We start from the raw sequence: 19104 nt of genomic DNA, 5'->3' as shown, positions 1-19104 counted from the left end.
CTCCGTCAAGCAGCTTGTTTGAATAAAAGGTGACCATTGCGGAAAACAAATGTCAAATCATTAATGTTCCCAGACTTTGATTAACAAAAGAGAATCTATCTGCGTGAGATTTTTTTTTTTATTAAGGCTACAAAATAAACCAAGCTGTAATCTTATTAAGTTGAGAATATATCTGATGGTTTGAAGGATAACTTAGAGTAATAGCACTTTAGTTATATTCTCACAAATGTTGCTCTTTAACCTTAATTTGAGAGAGATGCCCTTGCTCATGCTGGCAAAGTTGACCCCGTCTAATTTTCTGTGTGTTTTGTAATTTCACTCATGCACAGAAGCAGCCTAGAATTTCCCACTGGGATTCAGATTTCGGCTTGCTCAAAATCTCCCTGTTGATTTTGCTTTAAAAGACGAAACCTATTCTTACCCTTCAGATTGTGAAGTGAAGCTTAAAAGGGTGAAGAGAAATGAAAGTATTTGGGTCTATTTTAGCCTTGAGAAGATTGAAGATTATATTAGAGCAGTTTAAATACCTGAGGATATCGTACAAAGGAAGCTAAGACCATTCTTTCTCATCCCAGAGTGCAAGGCAAAGAATAATGGGTTTAAGTTGGGGAAAGGCAGGTAGTGAAATGTGGTGAAAAGTGGAACCAATTACTAAATGAGGTGAATTTCTCTGCACTAGATATGCTCATGCAGAGACTGAGGAGCCATCTGCTGATAATGCTTTAATTTGGCTTCTTACTTGAGGTGTAAGATTCATCTTGATTACCTGAATAACCCCTTCCGAAATTTAGAGGTTTAAAAGCTTAAGGCTTTATATAGCTATTCAGTGTAGTTCATCCTTTCCAGTGTAAATACATTTTTTTTTCCAGTTTTGCCAAATCAATCAATTTTCTCCCTCAGAATTATCTATCAACTGGATTCTAGTCAAGCAGGGATGGGGAACTTGCAACTACAGCTACAACTCCTGACAACCCTCATTATTAGCTAGGAATATGGGGATGTTGCAATCCAACATCTGGAGGGCTTCAGCTTTCCATCCCTTTGATAAAGCAATCTTGTCAGGCATCCAGATGTGTGGCGTCCTCTGCACTCTCTGAGCTTAGTTGCTTTTTTGTAGACATTTCATTACCAAACATTACCATTCCCAGAAGGAAGAAATATCCTTCTGGGTTCAGCTCCAAGTGGGGAAAAAGACACTGGAAACATGGAGACTGCTTGGAAAGATGGTTTAATGGTGGACAGGATTACATGGCTTGAGTTCCTGAACAGAAAAAGGGCCGAGACGCAGTGAGTTCCCGGGTTTTATGCCCTCTCTGGCTTTGAACTTCCTGGGGCCCAAAAAGAGTATCCTGATTGATTGTCAGACTCTCAGGGGATGGGGGTCTTAGCCAGCCTTGCTGGCTGATGTAATCTTCCCAGGTGCCATGTGGTGAGTTTCTGTTGCTAGATGGGTTCTATTGTGTTGCAGATGATGGTCCAGTGACAAAGATTGAATTTCTACCTCTGGCCCATTGACAAAAGGGGGGGGGTTAGAAGGTTAGGGTTAGTCTTTAAAACATGCTTCTCCATTTCTCATCCAGGGAAACATAATATTCTGCCTTTTTAATATTTCCTAAAATATTTCATTCTTCTAGGAAAGGGGTGGGTGCTAACTTCCTACACTAGGTAACTTCATCATCACCATGGATGGACTTGCTTAGTTTGCTAATAAAATGGAAAACCACCCAACTTGAAGAACATCAAGGACCCCACAGTTCAACCCTGAAATACAAATCTTCTGTTCTATCAATACATACAGAAGTAATTGGCCATACAGGCTGGGGAATTATAGGAAGTGGTCCAGTACAGCTGGAATAGGCTGTTCTCAAAGATGGAAGACATTTCTCTTGTGTTTTGTCCACAATGTCATTGAACTAGATACCTTCAGAGGGGAAGAGTTGAAAAGTTCTAAATGTGTTGGGTTCATTCTTCATTCTTTGCTCCTCCTCCAATTTTCAGGGGAAACCAGGACTTCCAGGTATCCAGGGGCCTCCTGGCCTGAAGGGGTTGCAGGTGAGTATCAATTAGGGTTGTATTCATTCAAAGACCCTTTCTCAGGCATCCATTTTTAGCTTTCCTGGGGTGGTAGAAGAGACTCACAGAAAAATGAGTGGCTATCGTTAAGTAGCTACCATAAACTCCAGACCAATTTTAGGGAAAATAAATAAAGCTTATGGAGCAGGATGGAGGTAAGGGGTGATCAGATGTCCTCCATAGGATGGGTTAAGACACTGATTCGGGTTCCTTGGAGGAGGGAAGAGGAGGAGAAACATTAAGCTAATTCTTCTCAGGAGTTGTGGACTGAATGTTTTTCACTAAGAGTCGTGCTTCCACTGACATAACTTTTGCAACTTTTTAGGGGGAACCAGGTACCTCTGGCATAGGAATCCAAGGGCCAGAAGTGAGTAACTTCCTTTTTGATATGTGGTACAAGTTACTTCAGCCATGCATTTCCATTAGCATCAACCCCAAATGTTTATCTGCTTTTTGCAGGGAGAACCTGGGCAGAAAGGTTTACCAGGAAATCCAGTAAGTATTAACCCACTGGGCACTTTGCTACCCTGTTTGACCACACAGGGGTCACTTCAGTGGTGAAATCCAATTTTTTTTATTACCAGTTCTGTGGGTATGGCTTAGTGGGCATGGCCTGGCTTGGTGGGCGTAGCTTGGTGGGCATGGCAGGGGAAGGTTACTGCAAAATCCCCATTTCCTCCCGATCAGCTGGGACTTTGTAGGCCGAGAATATATGGGGCGGGGCCAATCAGAATTTTTACTACTGATTCTCCGAACTACTCAAAATTTCTGCTACCGGTTCTCCAGAACTGGTCAGAACCTGCTGAAACCCACCTCTGCTTGGTGGGCGTGGTGTGGCTTGGTGGGCATGGCAGGGGAAAGATACTGCAAAATCTCCATTCGCACCCCACTCCAGGGGAAGGATTCTGCAAAATCCCCATTCCCTCCCCACTCCAGGGGAAGGATTCTGCAAAATCCCCATTCCCTCCCCACTCCAGGGGAAGGATACTGCAAAATCCCCATTCCCTCCCCACTCCAGGGCCAGACAGAGGTAGTATTTGCCGGTTCTCTGAACTGCTGAAAATTTCCGCTACCAGTTCTCCAGAACTTGTCAGAACCTGCTGGATTTCACCTATGGATCACATTTTTCCAAAAGTCTCAACCCATCCAACCAGATCTAGCAGAATGGGCATGCTGCAGATCTCATCTGCTAAAGATTGTCGGCTGGCAGGGACTAGAATAGAATAGAAGCTTTTCCTGGAGTGGCCCCTGTTCTATAGGACAATCTCTCTTCAGAGATTAGAATGGCCCCGACCCTGTTAGCCTTTCTTCATAAGACCCTAAAAACATGCCCATGCTCCCCAAACCAGGATCCTGAATACGTTAAGGCCCCCCTCTTTCCTGGCTATATTGCTAACTGGTCAAGTATCTCAGTTGTTGTGTATATTTATTCTGGATGTGTCTATTATTTTGGATGTGTCTATTTTTATTCTTTTAAAATATTTTTAATATTTTGATTGTTATACATTTTTTAAAATTGTGAGCCACCTGGAGTCATTGACTGAGATGGGCAGGTGTAGAAATCGGAGGAAGGGAAGGGAAGGGAAGGGAAGGAAGGAAGGAAGGAAGGAAGGAAGGAAAAGGAAGGAAGGAAGGAAGGAAGGAAGGAAGGAAGGAAGGAAGGAAGGAAGGAAGGAAGGAAGGAAGGAAGGAAGGAAGGAAGGAAATCCCTCACTGCATACCAGACATAGGATAACTGATCCGAAACATTTGGACAATTTTAGGGCAAAAAAAATAAAGCTCATGGAATAGGTTGGGGGAAGGGTGGTGATCAGAGGGTCTCCATAGGATAGTTTAATCCAGGTGTTCATGGTTTTATTGCATGCTGGTTTTGCAGACTCTTGCGAATCCATATGGAGTTGGAGGCATGCAAATAATAAAATAAAATCTGGCACTAGCCTGGAAATTGCAGCACCTTTGCTTTTGCTATATAGTAATTGTTTCCCCCGCTTTTTTTCCTGATCTTCAGGGGCCTCCAGGACCTCGTGGTCCAGTAGGAAATGCTGGAATAAAAGGTGCAAAGGTGAGCATCTGCATGTGAAAAGGTGTCGTTTCCTATGGTTGGAGAAATAGTTGGAAAGAGTCGTGGTGGCGCAGTGGTTAGAATGCACTATTGCAGGCTAACTCTGCCAACTGCCAGCAGTTTGATTCTCATCAGCTCAAGGTTGACTCAGTCTTCCATCCTTCTGAGGTGGGTAAAATGAGGACCCAGATTGTTGGGGGCAAGAGGCTGACTCTGTAAAGCGCTTAGAGAGGGCCGTAAAGCACTGTGAAGCGGTATATAACTCTAAGTGCTATTGCTATCTAGGAACTTCCGTGGGAGTGCTTAATCCATCTTTATGTTCTCATTCCTTTCTATATATCCTTGTGAAATGTATCTGACAAGCAGCTAGTGTCAGGCGCAAGGAATCAGAATAACACCAGGAGCTGATAGAAAAGTTTCCACCACACCATCTTTCCTTTAGCTCTCAGAGCAGAGAGAGAGAAACGTTATATTCTGGCATGCTCCCATATATGAGGTTTAACACAACTCCCATCTACTCTCTATGGGGGAGGGAGATTTTATCCAGCATATTTTCTTTTTTCTTTTTTTTTTTTATTGAAAAAGTTTTCAAATACAAATTTTTCCCCCACATTTTTCTCCCCCCCTCCTCCCATCCCCCCCATGACTTCCTCCAACAAGAACCTAATTTATAACAGATTATATAATATTTTACTATCCCCTTACTACCTCCTCTAAATACTGACCCTTATTTACTAATAATATTAATAATATTATTACTTCCCCTTTTACCATACATTTCAAAATATCATTTTACTATAACATTACATAATAACTTCTAACATAATAATATTATTATAACTCCCAATTTGACAGTAATCTGCCCTATTTCTCCTCCCTATGCTTATATCTGTATATCTGTATATTAATACAACATTTCATAACAACCTTCCCCTTTGTAGAACTATGTAATAAATCCTACTTTAACATTTAATCTTTTATATATATTAATATAACATTTCAAAGCAGCCTTCCCCATAAATCTTAATTTAGCATTTATTCAGCTCCATCCATTTACTCCACTCCCATAGATATATCACTTAAGCATCCCTTTTCTTAAACTAAACAATCAGTAAACTAACCTATCTCCACCCACTTTCCTACTAAATTACCATACACAACAATTCTTAATATCTTTAATCTACTACCCACCCTACTACAAAAAAAAAATATTCCATTATATAAAATAAATCAATAACTTTAAATTTATAATCGATATAATATCTTCTTTAGTATCTATCCACTGGATTGTTGAATACATCATCCATATTAGGGTAACATAGCATCCTAGTTGCAACAGATTGTTCCAAATCCTCAGTTGTCTTCTGCCCCCATCAGTAATAATTCTCCTCCTATATATATAAAAAAGAAAACAACCACCCGAGTGACATTATGATTATATTCCATACAATATCTGTAGTTGTGGTTTTCTTCAAGATTATTAATTCCCATCGTGGTAATGGGTAACAACCAGATCTTCTGCATGCCCCAGCGTGATTCTCTTGCCTTATAGCTCGACATAAATATAATACATTTATCAATAAAGAGAACTCCAAAATAGATAATTCCAATCCAACCAGTTTAAGGCTCTTTTCACATCCCAGGATTACAGCATTGCAGAGATCTGTCACTCTCCTCAGGATATTGTTAACCAATACTTCGCCTCAACTGTCTTTTCATATATTCGTTCATTAAAAAAAAAAAAAAAAACTGGCGTCGCTGTTGCTTAGTTTAGAAGTTTTTATATTTGTGAGACCTATTTCTTTTTTTCTTTTCCTTTTGTGGGTTTGTTCTCCATCCTAATTTCCTTTCTGCAGGTTGTATATCGGCTGAGCAATTTTCATTCTGCTTTATAACTTGATCTTGTTGGTTTTGCTTTAACTCATATTTCTTTTCTGACAATTGTATATCAGCTAAATGATTATGCTTGTCTGTGACTTGATGAGTCATAATCACATTAGAATCCGATACCACTTCTCTTTTATTTATGAATAATCCAGCTGAGATATCTGAAAAATCCAAAGGTAATTTGTCTACAAAAACCTCTATAATTCGATGTTTTCCCTTTATTTCCAATTCCTTCTGCTTATCCTGTATTGTGCCTAAAGATGTTGAATTCATTTTCAAAATTTTTTGATAAAATTCTTCCGCTTTTTCAACAGTATTTAATTGATATCTTTCTCCTTGATATCTCAATATAATACCAACTGGGGCATCCCACCTGAATAGGATATTTCTCTTTTTAAGTTCAGTCACCAGAAAACCAAATTTCTTTCTTTCCAATAACATCTTGGGCGGGAGCTCTTTATATATCCAAATCTTTCTTCCAAACCATTGCAAAGTAGAATTGTAAGAATTTTGCACAATATTATTTCTTATCTCCTTGTCTATAAAGTAAATCACCACATCTCTAGGCAGTTGCCTTTGCTTTGCAGTCCAGGAATTTATTCTATAAACTCTGTCAATCCTACAAAATACTTCCTCAGGTTGAACCTTTAAAATCCCAGCCAGAATTTCAGAAGATATTTTCCTTAAATCATCTCTGTTGTTTTCCTGCAGCCCTCTCAGTCTAATCGCATATTCAGTGAAATTATATTGCGTCATTAAAACTTCTCTTTCAATCCTCTGTTGCAAATTTTCTACATTACAAGTCTTTTGATCAGCCTCCATTTTAGGTTTTTCTTCTGAGCTATTATCTTGAGTATTTGTCAAATCATTTTCAATTTTTTGTATTCTATTGTCCAAATTATCCTCAGTTTCTTCCATTTTAGACTCTAATAACTTAGTATTTGCATCCAACTGGATCATAAATTCTGAAAAACCATCAGCCATTTTTATAATCTTTCGTTCCAAAAAGTCAAACTTTGATTTCACCAATTCTTTAATTTCCTGCTTAAATTTTTCAAAATGCTGATTCACAATCTCATCCCTTCTTACAATCTCCTCTAAGAGAAATTCTATTATGTTAAAATCAGGTTTCTGATATTGGAGACTTAGAACTTGTTCTTGTAATTTGTTAATGGGGGAATCCCCCCCCCCCGCTGCTTGTTTGTCTGACTTTATAAGTCTCAATGCCATGTTTCTGCCCAGTCAAACTTTATTAAAAAAGAGAAGAAAACTTCTTTCCGACCAAGATCAATATCAGATCTCCAGGAGAAAAAAAACACAAAAGTGAAGTTTTGTCTTCAATTGTAGCCAAAAGTATCTATTCCGCTACTTTGTAATAATAGAAAACGGAAGGACTTTCCCTTTCAGCCTCTCCTCAAGCCGCGGCAGTCGCCATTTTAAAAAATCTTTTTTTCCTTTTTTTTTCTTTCTTAAATAACTTTTGTAAAATAAGTAAAATACTTGCGATTCAGGATCACAGGTCCAGCTCACGTCTTCTTTAATTAATCTGTTAAATATGCAGGCTTGCTCTTGTCGCCTAGCTCTGCATTAAGCAGAGATCTCCCAAAGCCCGGAGCGGCGGCTAGGGATATGGGGAGTCTCATCCACTCCGTCCCAAAAGTAAAAGAAAAACTTTTGGGACTATGCAGAGAGCTCTACCCACCCCAGCCGGCTCTATCTCCATTTCCTCATGGAAACGGAGTTTTTTCGAGCCGCCATTCCGTTATGAAGGCGGCTCTTACAGGCAGTGGGGCTGACGATCCTGAAAGAACGTCTGGCGGCGACAAGCAGCAAACCGGAAGCCCATATCCAGCATATTTTCTTCATGGTATTTTTAATGATATGGACCACATGTGCAATGGCATTACTGGCTTCATCCTTGTTGGCAATCATCGGGCGTGTGCAATCAGATGTTATTTTACAGGATTCAAACCAGCGGTGAAATCCACTTACCTTCACTACCGCTTCGGGAATGGGAGCGTGCGTGTGCCTCTTCTGCGTATGCACAGAGCCTTCTGCGCATAAGCAGAGGGTCAAAAAGCGGGTGGGCGGAGCCTCCCGCCGCCGGCGCTACCGATTCGCCCAAGCCGGATAGATCCGGCTGGTCAAACCCTCTTCTGGGCATTGAACTATCATGCACCATCGAACTTTAGATTAGTATAATAAAACACACTAGCTTTAGGAGTGACACAGGTCCTGACCCTCAGTGATGTTGCAGGAACAAAGGTATAGTATATGTCAGAATGAGATGAATCTGCTGTGGTCCGCCAGCAGCCGGCGGTCTGTGGTCAGACAGTGAGGAGGCTGGGGAGGACAATGGGCCAGTCCTGGAGTCTGGGGAAGGCCCGGACAAGGGCTCTGCATCAGAGGCAGAGATGGGGCCAGAGCCATCTGGGAGTGATGCGCAGACTGCGGAACCTCCAGAGTCGGATATCAGAGAGGCAGAGGAACAGGAGGAGCCTGTTCCTAGTGCACGTATGAGAAGAGCTGCCAGAAGGCAAGAGCAGCTAAAGCAAAAAGGACGACTCAGGAGTAAGGCCAGAAGATGATTGGCCCCTCCCAGAAGGCTTAAAAGAGCAGCAATAAACCATTGCGTTCTTTGTAGAAAAGCAACATTTTTTTTTTATTGCAAAAGTTTTACAATTACATTTTCACCCCTTTTTTCACCCCCCCACCTCCCTCCCCAAACTTCCCATCCTCCCTAACCCTCCCTAACCCTCCCCCCCAGACTTCCCTATTATGTACTCATAACTAATAATACTGATATATATACCTGAACCCATCCCTCCCCCTATATTATCTTCCCTCTTTATCTCTTTACATTAAGATATTTCTAATACATTATTTTCAAATAAAAGCTATTTGGTACTTTCTAGTTTGGTATTTGTTCTGAACATATTCTATCCACCTTTTCCATTCCCATTCATAAGTCTCTTGTGAACAATCTTTTAAATATGCTGAAATCTTCGCCATCTCTGCAAAACTGGCCATCTTCAAAGTCCATTCCTCGATAGTAGGCAAAGCTTCATTCTTCCAATATTTACCTATCAACAATCTTGCTGCTGTTATCATATACAATATTAATTTTATTTCACCCCGTGTAAAACCCTTAACTATACCCAATAAAAACAATTGTGGAGAAAATTGAATTTTTTTCTTCAAAACATTCTGCATGACCCACCATATTTTTATCCAAAAAGCCTTAACTTTCCTACAGGTCCACCAAACATGATAATACGTAGCATCCAAACATTCGCATCTCCAACATTTTGGCTGAACATTAGGGTACATACATGACAGCTTTTTAGGATCTAAATGCCATCTATAAAACATTTTATAAAAATTTTCCCTCAGATTCTGCGATTGTGTAAATTTAACATTCTGAACCCAAATTTTTTCCCATGTTTCCAACATCACTGGTTCTTCAAAATTTTGTGCCCACTTAATCATACAATCTTTAACTAATTCCGTTTCTGAATCCCTTTCTAGCAAAACATTATAAAGCCTTTTAATATGCATTGGACCTTTCTGTCTTATATGTCTAACCAATTCTTCCTCATGCAACATAATACCAGTTTTTTGGTCCTCTTTCCATCTCAATTGTAATTGATTATATTGTAACCAAGTTAAATTAATCCCTTCGTCCAACAGTGTCTGCAAGGTCTTCAGCTGCCATCTACCCGCATCTGTAAAAAGAACCTCTTTGTATAAAAACCCCCCGAGTGACATTATATTTGTATTCCACAAGGTATGACCAAGATCCAGCCATAGCGGTATTTTATAATCCCATTTGAGTCGGTGCTTCTTCCAAACTCTCATCAAAGAGTCTCTAAGTATATGACTTTTAAATACTTTATCAACTTTGTCATCATAAAATAGGTAAGCATGCCATCCAAATTCAAGATCAAAACTTTCTGCATTCAATATTCCAGCCTTTTTACTTCCAAACCAATCACTTGTTAAAGTTAAAGCTGCTGCATCATAATATAACTGTAGGTTTGGAAGTTTAAGGCCTCCTCTTTCTGGAACATCTTGCATAATTTTCAATTTCACTCTCGGCTTTTTGTCGTTCCAGACAAACTTATTAAGTCCAGTTTGCCAAACTTTCAGTTGTTTATCACTTTTAAGCACCGGAATCATTTGAAACAAAAACAGAAATCTTGGCAAAATGTTCATCTTAACTGCTGCTATTCTTCCAAGTAAAGACAGTTGCAGCTTTTTCCAAGTCTCCATGTCTTTCTGAACCTCTCGCCACAACACCTCATAGTTATTTTGAAACAATTTCATGTTTGATTCTGCAACCTGAACTCCAAGATATTTTACCTTAGGTACAATTTCAAAACCTGCCCTCCTTTCAAGCTCATGTTTACGATCTTGTGTCATATTTTTGACTATCATTTTAGTCTTTTTTGAATTCACTCTAAAACCTGAAACTCTACCATAGTCTTGTATAATGTCGTTCATCAGGATTGTTGATTCCATTGGTTGTGATAGGGTAACCACCAGATCATCTGCAAATGCCTTTATTCTATAATCCTCTTGCCTTATCATTATGCCTTTCAAAATTTTTGAGTCCCGTATTGTATTTAGCAAGACTTCCAGTGTTAAAATAAATAAAAGTGGGGACAACGGACATCCCTGTCTTGTTCCTTTTTCAATTTTAAACTCTGTCGTCAAACTTCCATTAATAATAATCTGTGCTTTTTGCTCTTGATAAATTGCTGAGATCGCCTGTATAAATTGGTCCCCAAAGCCCATCTTTTTTAAAGTCTTTAGTAGAAAATTCCAATCCACTCTATCAAAGGCCTTCTCCGCATCCAAAAAAACCAGCACTGCAGAAATCTGTTTATTCTTGTCAAGATATTCCAATAAGTCTATTACTTGCCTTACATTGTCCTTCATATATCTGCCCTCAATAAATCCCGCTTGGTCCGCATGAATCACCTTTTGGATTACTGGCATCAACCTGTTGGCTAATACCTTCGCATAAATTTTATAGTCTGTGTTCAAAAGAGATATTGGTCTATAGTTCTCTGGTTTTTTAGGACCAACTTGTTCTTTTGGTATCAAAGATATATAAGCAGTTGTCCAAGATGGGGGTATTTTGCCCCCTTGTTGAATATTGCAAAATAAATCTCTAAGTTGTCCCACCATTTCAGCTTGTAAAGTTTTGTAATACACTGCGGTCAAACCATCCGTGCCAGGAGCTTTGGCTGTTTTTAGCTGTTTAATTGCTGCTGTTATCTCCTCCTCTGTTATAGGATAATTCATTCTTTCCTTTTGTTGATCAGTAATTTTTGTAACTCTCTTATCCTTTAAATATTTTTCTATAAGTCCATTCTGCACCTCTTCTTTGGCATATAGTTTAGTATAATAATCCACAAAAGCTTCTTTAATTAGTTTTTGTTGAAAGATTTCTTTCCCTCCAATATCAATACTATCAATAGTCCGTATACTTTGTTTTTTCCTCAATGTGTAAGCCAACCATCTGCCCGGTTTGTTAGCATTGCAAAATGTATTATACTTCGCGTATTGTAAACTTGTTGCAACTTGTTCCGCCATAAGCATTTGAAATTGGTCTTTCAAAAGTTTTATAGCACTTCGTATTCTTTCATCTGTTGGGTTTTTAATAGAAAAGCAACATTGATTCCCATGCTTCTTGTCAGCATCTCTTGAACTTTGTGGGGGATTTTTTCCCAAGAAAAGCCTTTGGCAGATTGCCAAAGACATCAAAGGTTGGTGATAAGGCCATAGGACTGGTTACGAAGAATTTGTTTTGGACTAAGCTGAGAATGAATTAATTCTCAGCTATTTTAATAAAATAAGTTTGTTCAGGACTGAATTGTGTTTGGTAATCAGTACGTGGGCCTCGGTCACAACAGAATCGTCACTTCAGCTCTCGGAGAGAGAAACCCTTGTTATGTTGGTGTTGAATCTGGCACTGAATGCAGGAGGGAGGGGCTGATTCCCAGGGAGCTAAAAGACAAATCAGCCTTGAGTGCTCGGTTTGCAGACAGAGGCCGAGAAAGGACCCTCTCTATAACCTGCACACGATTGACAGTTATGCAGAGTGTGCTTCAGTCTGGCAAGATTCTGTCTATGGGCAAACAGCAATAAAGAAGCTACTCTGGGCAATTAATTGTGTAGTTTTTTTTGTCCCATGCACCTGACAGTCAAGCCCCCACATACATAGTTCTGGCTACCCATGCCTGATGATATCCAAAGAGGATAATATCAGTAGCATGGTGCTTGCTGATGATCGGCATAACCATGCAATTGAAAGTTTGCCATTCAGGTGTTGTTGGAGCCCACTGTGTGGCCAGTGGCCAGCTCTGGCCTAATACGAGTTGTAATCCAGCTCCAACAGATGCCTACAGTTTGTCCTTGCTTCTTTCACCGAGATGTGTGACAATTAGCTTGGTATCATTTCAGTGCAAAACTCTTTTTTTTTTTCCCCCTTGCTTTTTCATGCCTGTGGTATTTTTTATCTCCGATGACAGAATGTAATAATACTGCAGTACATGATTACATCTTTTGTTTTCTGGTCACTGAATTTAAAATTGTTTTGCTTCATGTTGAGATCCCTTCTGAGAGATTGGCTGCCATGCTGCTAATAAAATCTAAATAAGAATCAATATGGAAGCTATGAGCTTCCCTGATTAATTATTTCTTCTCCATTCCCCATATTTGTTACCATAAATAAGTGTCTCAAATCAGCTGCAGGTTTGTGAGTATTCTGGGATACTTTGGGTAGAAAAGAGAGCCCTAATTGCACAGAATACCGCTATCAACTACAATTAAGGATGCATGCTGATTCAAATTGCATTATTTTATTTTTATTTTTATTTTTAAATTAGGGGGGGGAACATTGCATCAGTTCAGATGATACCAGAGATGCCCCAGTTTTGGCAGCAGAGATAAATAATTGTGAAAGAAAGAAAATGAGTGTCATATGAACCGATATATTTTTAGCAGGAAATTAATTACAAAGCCAAGTTGGAGGCTTTAGTGTTTGGACTGGATTGAGCATGTCTGGAATCTGTGCACAATACAGGTAGGCTTTGATTTACCACCACAATTGGGACCAGAATTTCTGTTGGTAAGCAAGGCAGCTGTTAAATGAATCACCAATTTTACAGATTTTTGCCACAGTTGTTAAGCGAATCACTGCAGTTGTTAAATGAGTCCTACTGTCATTAAGTGATTAGGGCTTCCCCCATTTTCACAAACTCTCTGGGAAGATCCCATAGAGAGATCACATGACTGCAGGGTACTGTGCCCATAATAAATACATACCAAATTTGCCAAACTCCCCAAATTTTGATGACTTGAATATTGGGGACGAGGCAACAGCTGTACGTGTGAATTGGAGGGAATGTAGGGGGTGAGGCAACAGCTGTATGTGTGAGGACTGGTTATAAGTCACTTCTTTCAGTGCCATTATAAATTCAAATTGTTGCTAAACAAATGATTGTAAGTCAAAGAGGACCTGTATTTTTTTTTTCAATATAGGGCTCATCAGGTGTTAAAGGTGCCATTGGTTCTCCTGGGCTTCCAGGTCCATCCATTCCAGGCCCACAGGTAAGTATCAAGAATCTTTCCCTCTCCCTCATTTTCATCTTAGACCCTGGAAATTTTAAACTGGCTACTGTCCAGTCTTGTCCACTTCCTCTAGTTGTAGTAACTCCTTTTGGAATCTTCCAGTTCTTTTCCTGGGCTCTGTATCAGTGGTGAAATTCAAAAAAAATTCCTACTGGTTCTGTGGGCATGGCTTGGTGGGCGTGGCTTGGTGGTCATGTGACTGGGTGGGTGTGGCACACTTGACACAAAGTGTGTAAAGTGTACACAAAGTGTGTACACAAAGTGTGTAAAGTGTACACACTTTACACGAAAATAACACAAAAGCTACACAACTGACTCACGCACAATGCAAAAGCAGCTAGACTTCACACAAAATGGCCCCTGCAACAAGCAGGAACCTCACAGTGTCACAGAGTTCAAAAACAAACTATCACACTTTACACAAAAATACCGGTCCAGGCAATAGGTAGTAAAAAAAATGCTTTAAGAAATAAATAAAAAGTTTAGAGGATCTCGCTGCACAGATGATTGTCACAGCTGATTGTCAGAAACTTTTTTTTTACTTTTTAAAGCATTTTTTTACTACCTATTGCCCGAACTGGTAGTAAAATACTAAAAAAAAAAAAAGTTTTAAAAAAGTTCTGAGGATCAGCTGAACTTTTTTTTTTTAGTTTTTAAAGCATTTTTTTACTACCGGTACGGGCGAACCACCCTGAACCGGTAGCATTTCACCCCTGCCCTGTATTTCTCAGAGCCTAAGCATGTAAGTAGGAACAAGCTAGCAAGCATATGATGAGTATTTAAAGAGCAGTGATGAGGTCCAATAAGACCACCAAGGTTTCATGCTAGTAATTGGCATCTGCGAGCAGAGGAGGAGGGAAGAAAGGGCTGTCTTTCCATTAGAAGCTCGATGAATGGTATGTGAGAATGGCCCTGGCATAAAAATGGAAGAGATGCTGCCTAGGTAATGATCAGACAAGAGAGGAGACCACATTCACTCAATGGTCAAGGAAAGAAATTTAGGAAGGTACCACCCTCATAGATAGACCAGTTCAAAGTGATGGCAGGAGAAATGTACTTTCAAACTTGCACGATTCTGTTAATGCATCTTTATAATAAAGTAAAATTAATTTAACTGGTTGTGTTTTCTGTAATCAGGAGGGCCGATTATGGTACAGTTTAAAAGGATCAGTTTTCCAAGCAGGGGAGGCAAATGAAAAAACAAATCAGGAGTCTTGGACTCTTGGCTCCCTATCTTCCTAGTATCCCATAATTGGCTGAGAGTGGCCAAAATGATGCTTTTGGAGCTGCCTCTCCAACAGCATCTTATCCCCTTATTATATTTCTTTGCAGGGTCCAGAAGGCCAACGGGGCCTCCCCGGAGTTCCTGGTTCCAATGGTTTAATGGTAGGTAAGCTGCAACTTGAGTTCCTTTGAGGGAACATTTGTACAAAACTTCCAAGATCTCTTCCAGTCATCTTCCTGCCCACCCTTTTGAATGACCTACAAACATCTCAAATCTCAAAGGACTAGCAAGAGATAATCCTTCTCCAAAACCCTGTTGGATTTCAGAATGGTGTCAGAAAACACTTTGGAAGAGGTTGGCCTCCTTGGAAAGCTTATAACTACTGAGGCACCATCTCTCTATCCCTTGCCAAACTCTGTGGCTCTTTGGAGCAAGCTCTGAAACAGAAGTACAGTATTTCTTGAAAAACAAAGAAAGAATCAGTTTCCTGGAATGTCACCAAATTCAGCCTTGACACAATCCAGGTGTGAACATTGGTGCAAACCACAGTGAACCGTTTTTTCCAGGCCATGAGGCACATGAACAGTGAGCCCAGGACTACACTTCCAAAATTAGTAAGGTCAAAGAGAGAGAGGAGCCAAACGGGTTTAATTTTACATGAATGCAAATCAGATCCTGTTGGATTAATTTAGTATAGCTTTTCTCTATTTATAGAATGGAATGGAATGGAATGGAATGGAATGGAATGGAATAGAATAGAATAGAATAGAATAGAATAGAATAGAATAGAATAGAATAGAATAGAATAGAATAGAATTGAATTGAATTGAATTGAATTGAATTGAATTTTTTTATGGGCCAAGTGTGATTGGACACAAGGAATTTGTCTTGGTGCACACGCTCTCAGTGTACATAAAAGAAAAGATACGTTTGTCAAGAATCATAAGATACAACACTTAATGATAGTCATAGGGTACAAATAAGCAATCAGGAAACAATATCAATATAAATCGTAAGGATGCAAGCAACAAAGTTACAGCCATACAGTCATAAGTGGAAGGAGATGGGTGGTGGGAACGATGAGAAAATTAATAGTAGTGCAGACTTAGTAAATAGTTTGACAGTGTTGAGGGAATTATTTGTTTAGCAGAATGATGGTGTTTGGGAAAAAAACTGTCCTTGTGTCTAGTTGTTCTGGTGTGCAGTGTCCTATAGCGTCGTTTTGAGGGTAGGAGTTGAAACAGTTGATGTCCAGGATGTGAGGGGTCTGTAAATATTTTCCCAGCCCTCTTTTTGACTCGTGCAGTATACAGGTCCTCCATGGAAGGCAGGTTCGTAGCCATTGTTTTTTCTGCAGTTCTAATGATCCTCTGAAGATTGTGTCTGTCTCGTTGGGTTGCAGAACCAAACCAGACAGTTATAGAGGTGCAGATGACAGACTCAGTAATTCCTCTGTAGAATTATTGAATACTTTTCTCCTTCTGCCTCAGAAGCATCCCAAAGATGCTTTTTCCAACTCTCAAGAAAGTCTAGTTGCCTTTTGAAAAAGCACCGTTAGATCAACCATGACCTGGATGACTGAGAATCTTCCTAGACATTCTTCTGCCCCATACAAGAATTTCTGCTTTCTAGCAATCTTTGGAGGGGCGGTAGAGACCCCACCCCAAGCTTTGGGGATCTGGACAGAGGGCACTTGGATTGCACATCCCTGGTGAAAACCTTGGATTTTCACTGCAAAATAAAGCTGACGTAACCATGGTTAGACTAGCCGGGTGTCAGAGAAAAAAATCAAGTGGAACGCAACATGCCTCCTCATTTGCAAAGCATAGGCAATTGTTCGTGGTTATTGGAAAAGTGCAGCTCAAATGTTCGCCGCTGTTCTAATAGCAAGCTGTGTTTCAAAGGCCAGCATACAACATTGAAAAACAAATTGGATTTGGGCCTTTTTTTATTATTATTATTTAATAACTTCAGAATGTGATCAGCCACTGAGATAAAGAGTTATTAATTATACATTCTCTCTCACAAGGGGAGACTTTTGACTCTTCCAATCCAAAAACCATTATGTGGAGCCTTCAGAGACCTGTTCTTTGGTTATTAAGTAATTCCAATTGATTTTTGCATGTATCTCGCCTGTTTTTTTAATGCAGCGATGCTGTTCAGGGACTGGGTGGAATGTGGATCCGGAGGCACGTCTCTGCTGAAGCCAAGCTGGAGATGAGATTTTCTTTGCTTCTGTGAACTGCAAATGAAAATTGCAACCTGGGAAGGGTGTCTGCATGGTGCATCACACTTTTTCTTTTTAAGGCAGAATGGAATTGTAGTGTCATGACTTGCCATCCTAATTTTTTGGCCACACCTCCAGATGCCCTTGTAACCCCATGAGATGGTGATAATCCAGCCCAAGATGGGTTATGCAACAGCCCACCAGCATGATCTCGTCTGTGGATAGATAAAGAGAAGGAAAAAGGACAGGGGAAAGATAAATACATTAAACCAGTGGTGAAATCTATTTTTTTTTACTACCGGTTCTGTGGGCATGGCTTTTTGGGTGTGGCATGGCTTGGTGGGCGTGGCTTGGTGGCAGGGAAAGGATACTGCAAAATCTCCATTCCCACCCCACTTCAGGTGAAGGATACTGCAAAATCCCCATTCCCTCCCCACTCCTGGGGGAAGGATAGTGCAAAATCTCCATTCCCACCCCACTCCTGGGGGAAGGATAGTGCAAAATCCTCATTCCCTCCCCACTCTGGGGCCAGCCAGAGGTGGTATTTGACGGTTCTCTGAACTACTCAAAATTTCTGCTACCGGTTCTCCAGAACCTGTCAGAACCTGCTGAATTTCACCCCTGCATTAAACTGTGTAAACATTATATCTCTAGACCAGTGTTTTTCAACTTTGGCAACTGTAAGATATGTGTCCCAAAGGTGCTTTTTCGACAGACAACTGGACTTTCTGGTTTTTTTCCTTCGAAGATGTTTCACTTCTTATCCAAGAAGCTTCTTCAGCTCTTGGATGAGAAGCGAAACGCCTTCAAAGGAAAAAACTAGAAAGTCCAGTGGTCTCTTGAAAAAGCACCTTCTGATGGATTTGTTAGCTCCTTGATTTTACCCAGGAACCAAATCCACGTTTAGATTTGGGAATAAAAATAAGGAAATCAACTAATCCATATGATGGGTGAAGCAAAAAAATTTTAGACAATGAGGTAGGCTTGGAACTGGATATAGGAACTTGACTTATGACTAGTCAGTTATAAGTCATGACAGTTATGACAGACCCCAAAATAGGTTCAAAATTCTGATGACTGTCTTTTCAGTCACATGATCACATTTTGGTATTTGACAACCAGACTACATTTGAGGCCATTTGTAGCATCCCATAATCATGTGACCAAAATTTACTTGTAGTAATCAGTGTTTACTTGCAGGTCCTCAATGGAAGGCAGGTTGGTAGCCATTCTTTTTTCTGCAGTTCTAATGATCCTCTGAAGTCTGTGTCTGTCTTGTTGGGTAGCAGAACCAAACCAGACAGTTATGGAGGTGCAGATGACAGACTCAATCATTCCTCTGTAGAACTGAATCAACAGCTCCTTGGGCAGTTTGAACAGCTAATCTAGATGTTCTTTAAAAAAAATTAGCACTACTGCTACTTGGTATTGTTATTAAAACGGCTTCTTTGAAATGGATGGCAAGATAAATTTGATTAATAAATACATAACAAATTAAAAAACTGCCTTCTGTGCAGAATCCCAGGGGACATTCAAGAAACACTGACTTTTCTGAGGAAATCAAGCCAACCAAATTTCATAGGCATCGATTCAAAAAAGAAAAGTGTGAAAACAGCTTTTTGGTTTAAAGCATTTTTTACAAAAAATGGTGTGTTCGCAACGATTGGATCTAAAGTTTTAAAAGCCTGAAAATTTTGTGAAGGATGCATGATGCAGTCAACTTATTTTTAAAAGGAAAGAGATCTGCTATACTAGCAGATATTGTTAGGTTGTGAGGGTTGGGGAGTGTAATATTTTGTATGAAAGTAACAAATAACACAGATGTTTATCCTTGCAAAAATCCTTTTGAGACTGTACTGTATAGGAACTAAGCTGAATGAAAAACAGAATAAGATTTTTCTGGCTTTTGCTCAGAACCTCTTTCCCCCCCCCACCCCAAAAAAGGACACCTATTAAAAATGTTTAGAGTGGGACAGACATTTGCTCCAA

The 19104-nt window shown here is 39.8% G+C and overlaps 1 protein-coding gene across 8 annotated transcripts in view; it reads left to right on the top strand.

Moving 5' to 3' along the window:
* Window positions 1-19104, top strand: part of COL16A1 (collagen type XVI alpha 1 chain) — a 292947-nt gene that overhangs the window by 214307 nt on the left and 59536 nt on the right. For all 8 annotated transcript variants that reach the window (XM_087876808.1, XM_087876807.1, XM_087876811.1 and 5 more), the window contains exons 33-38: window positions 1999-2052; window positions 2399-2440; window positions 2533-2568; window positions 4082-4135; window positions 13574-13642; window positions 14996-15049. In XM_087876808.1, coding sequence (XP_087732934.1) covers window positions 1999-2052; window positions 2399-2440; window positions 2533-2568; window positions 4082-4135; window positions 13574-13642; window positions 14996-15049 — 309 coding nt within the window. The remainder of the gene's footprint in view (window positions 1-1998; window positions 2053-2398; window positions 2441-2532; window positions 2569-4081; window positions 4136-13573; window positions 13643-14995; window positions 15050-19104) is intronic.

Source organism: Pantherophis guttatus, chromosome 10 (genome assembly GCF_059756535.1).
Source record: "Pantherophis guttatus breed Tessera chromosome 10, ASM5975653v1, whole genome shotgun sequence".
Classification (NCBI taxonomy): Eukaryota; Metazoa; Chordata; class Lepidosauria; order Squamata; family Colubridae; genus Pantherophis; species Pantherophis guttatus.
The sequence above is the reverse complement of the archived record's forward strand: the minus strand, read 5'-3'. Positions and strand labels throughout refer to the sequence as shown.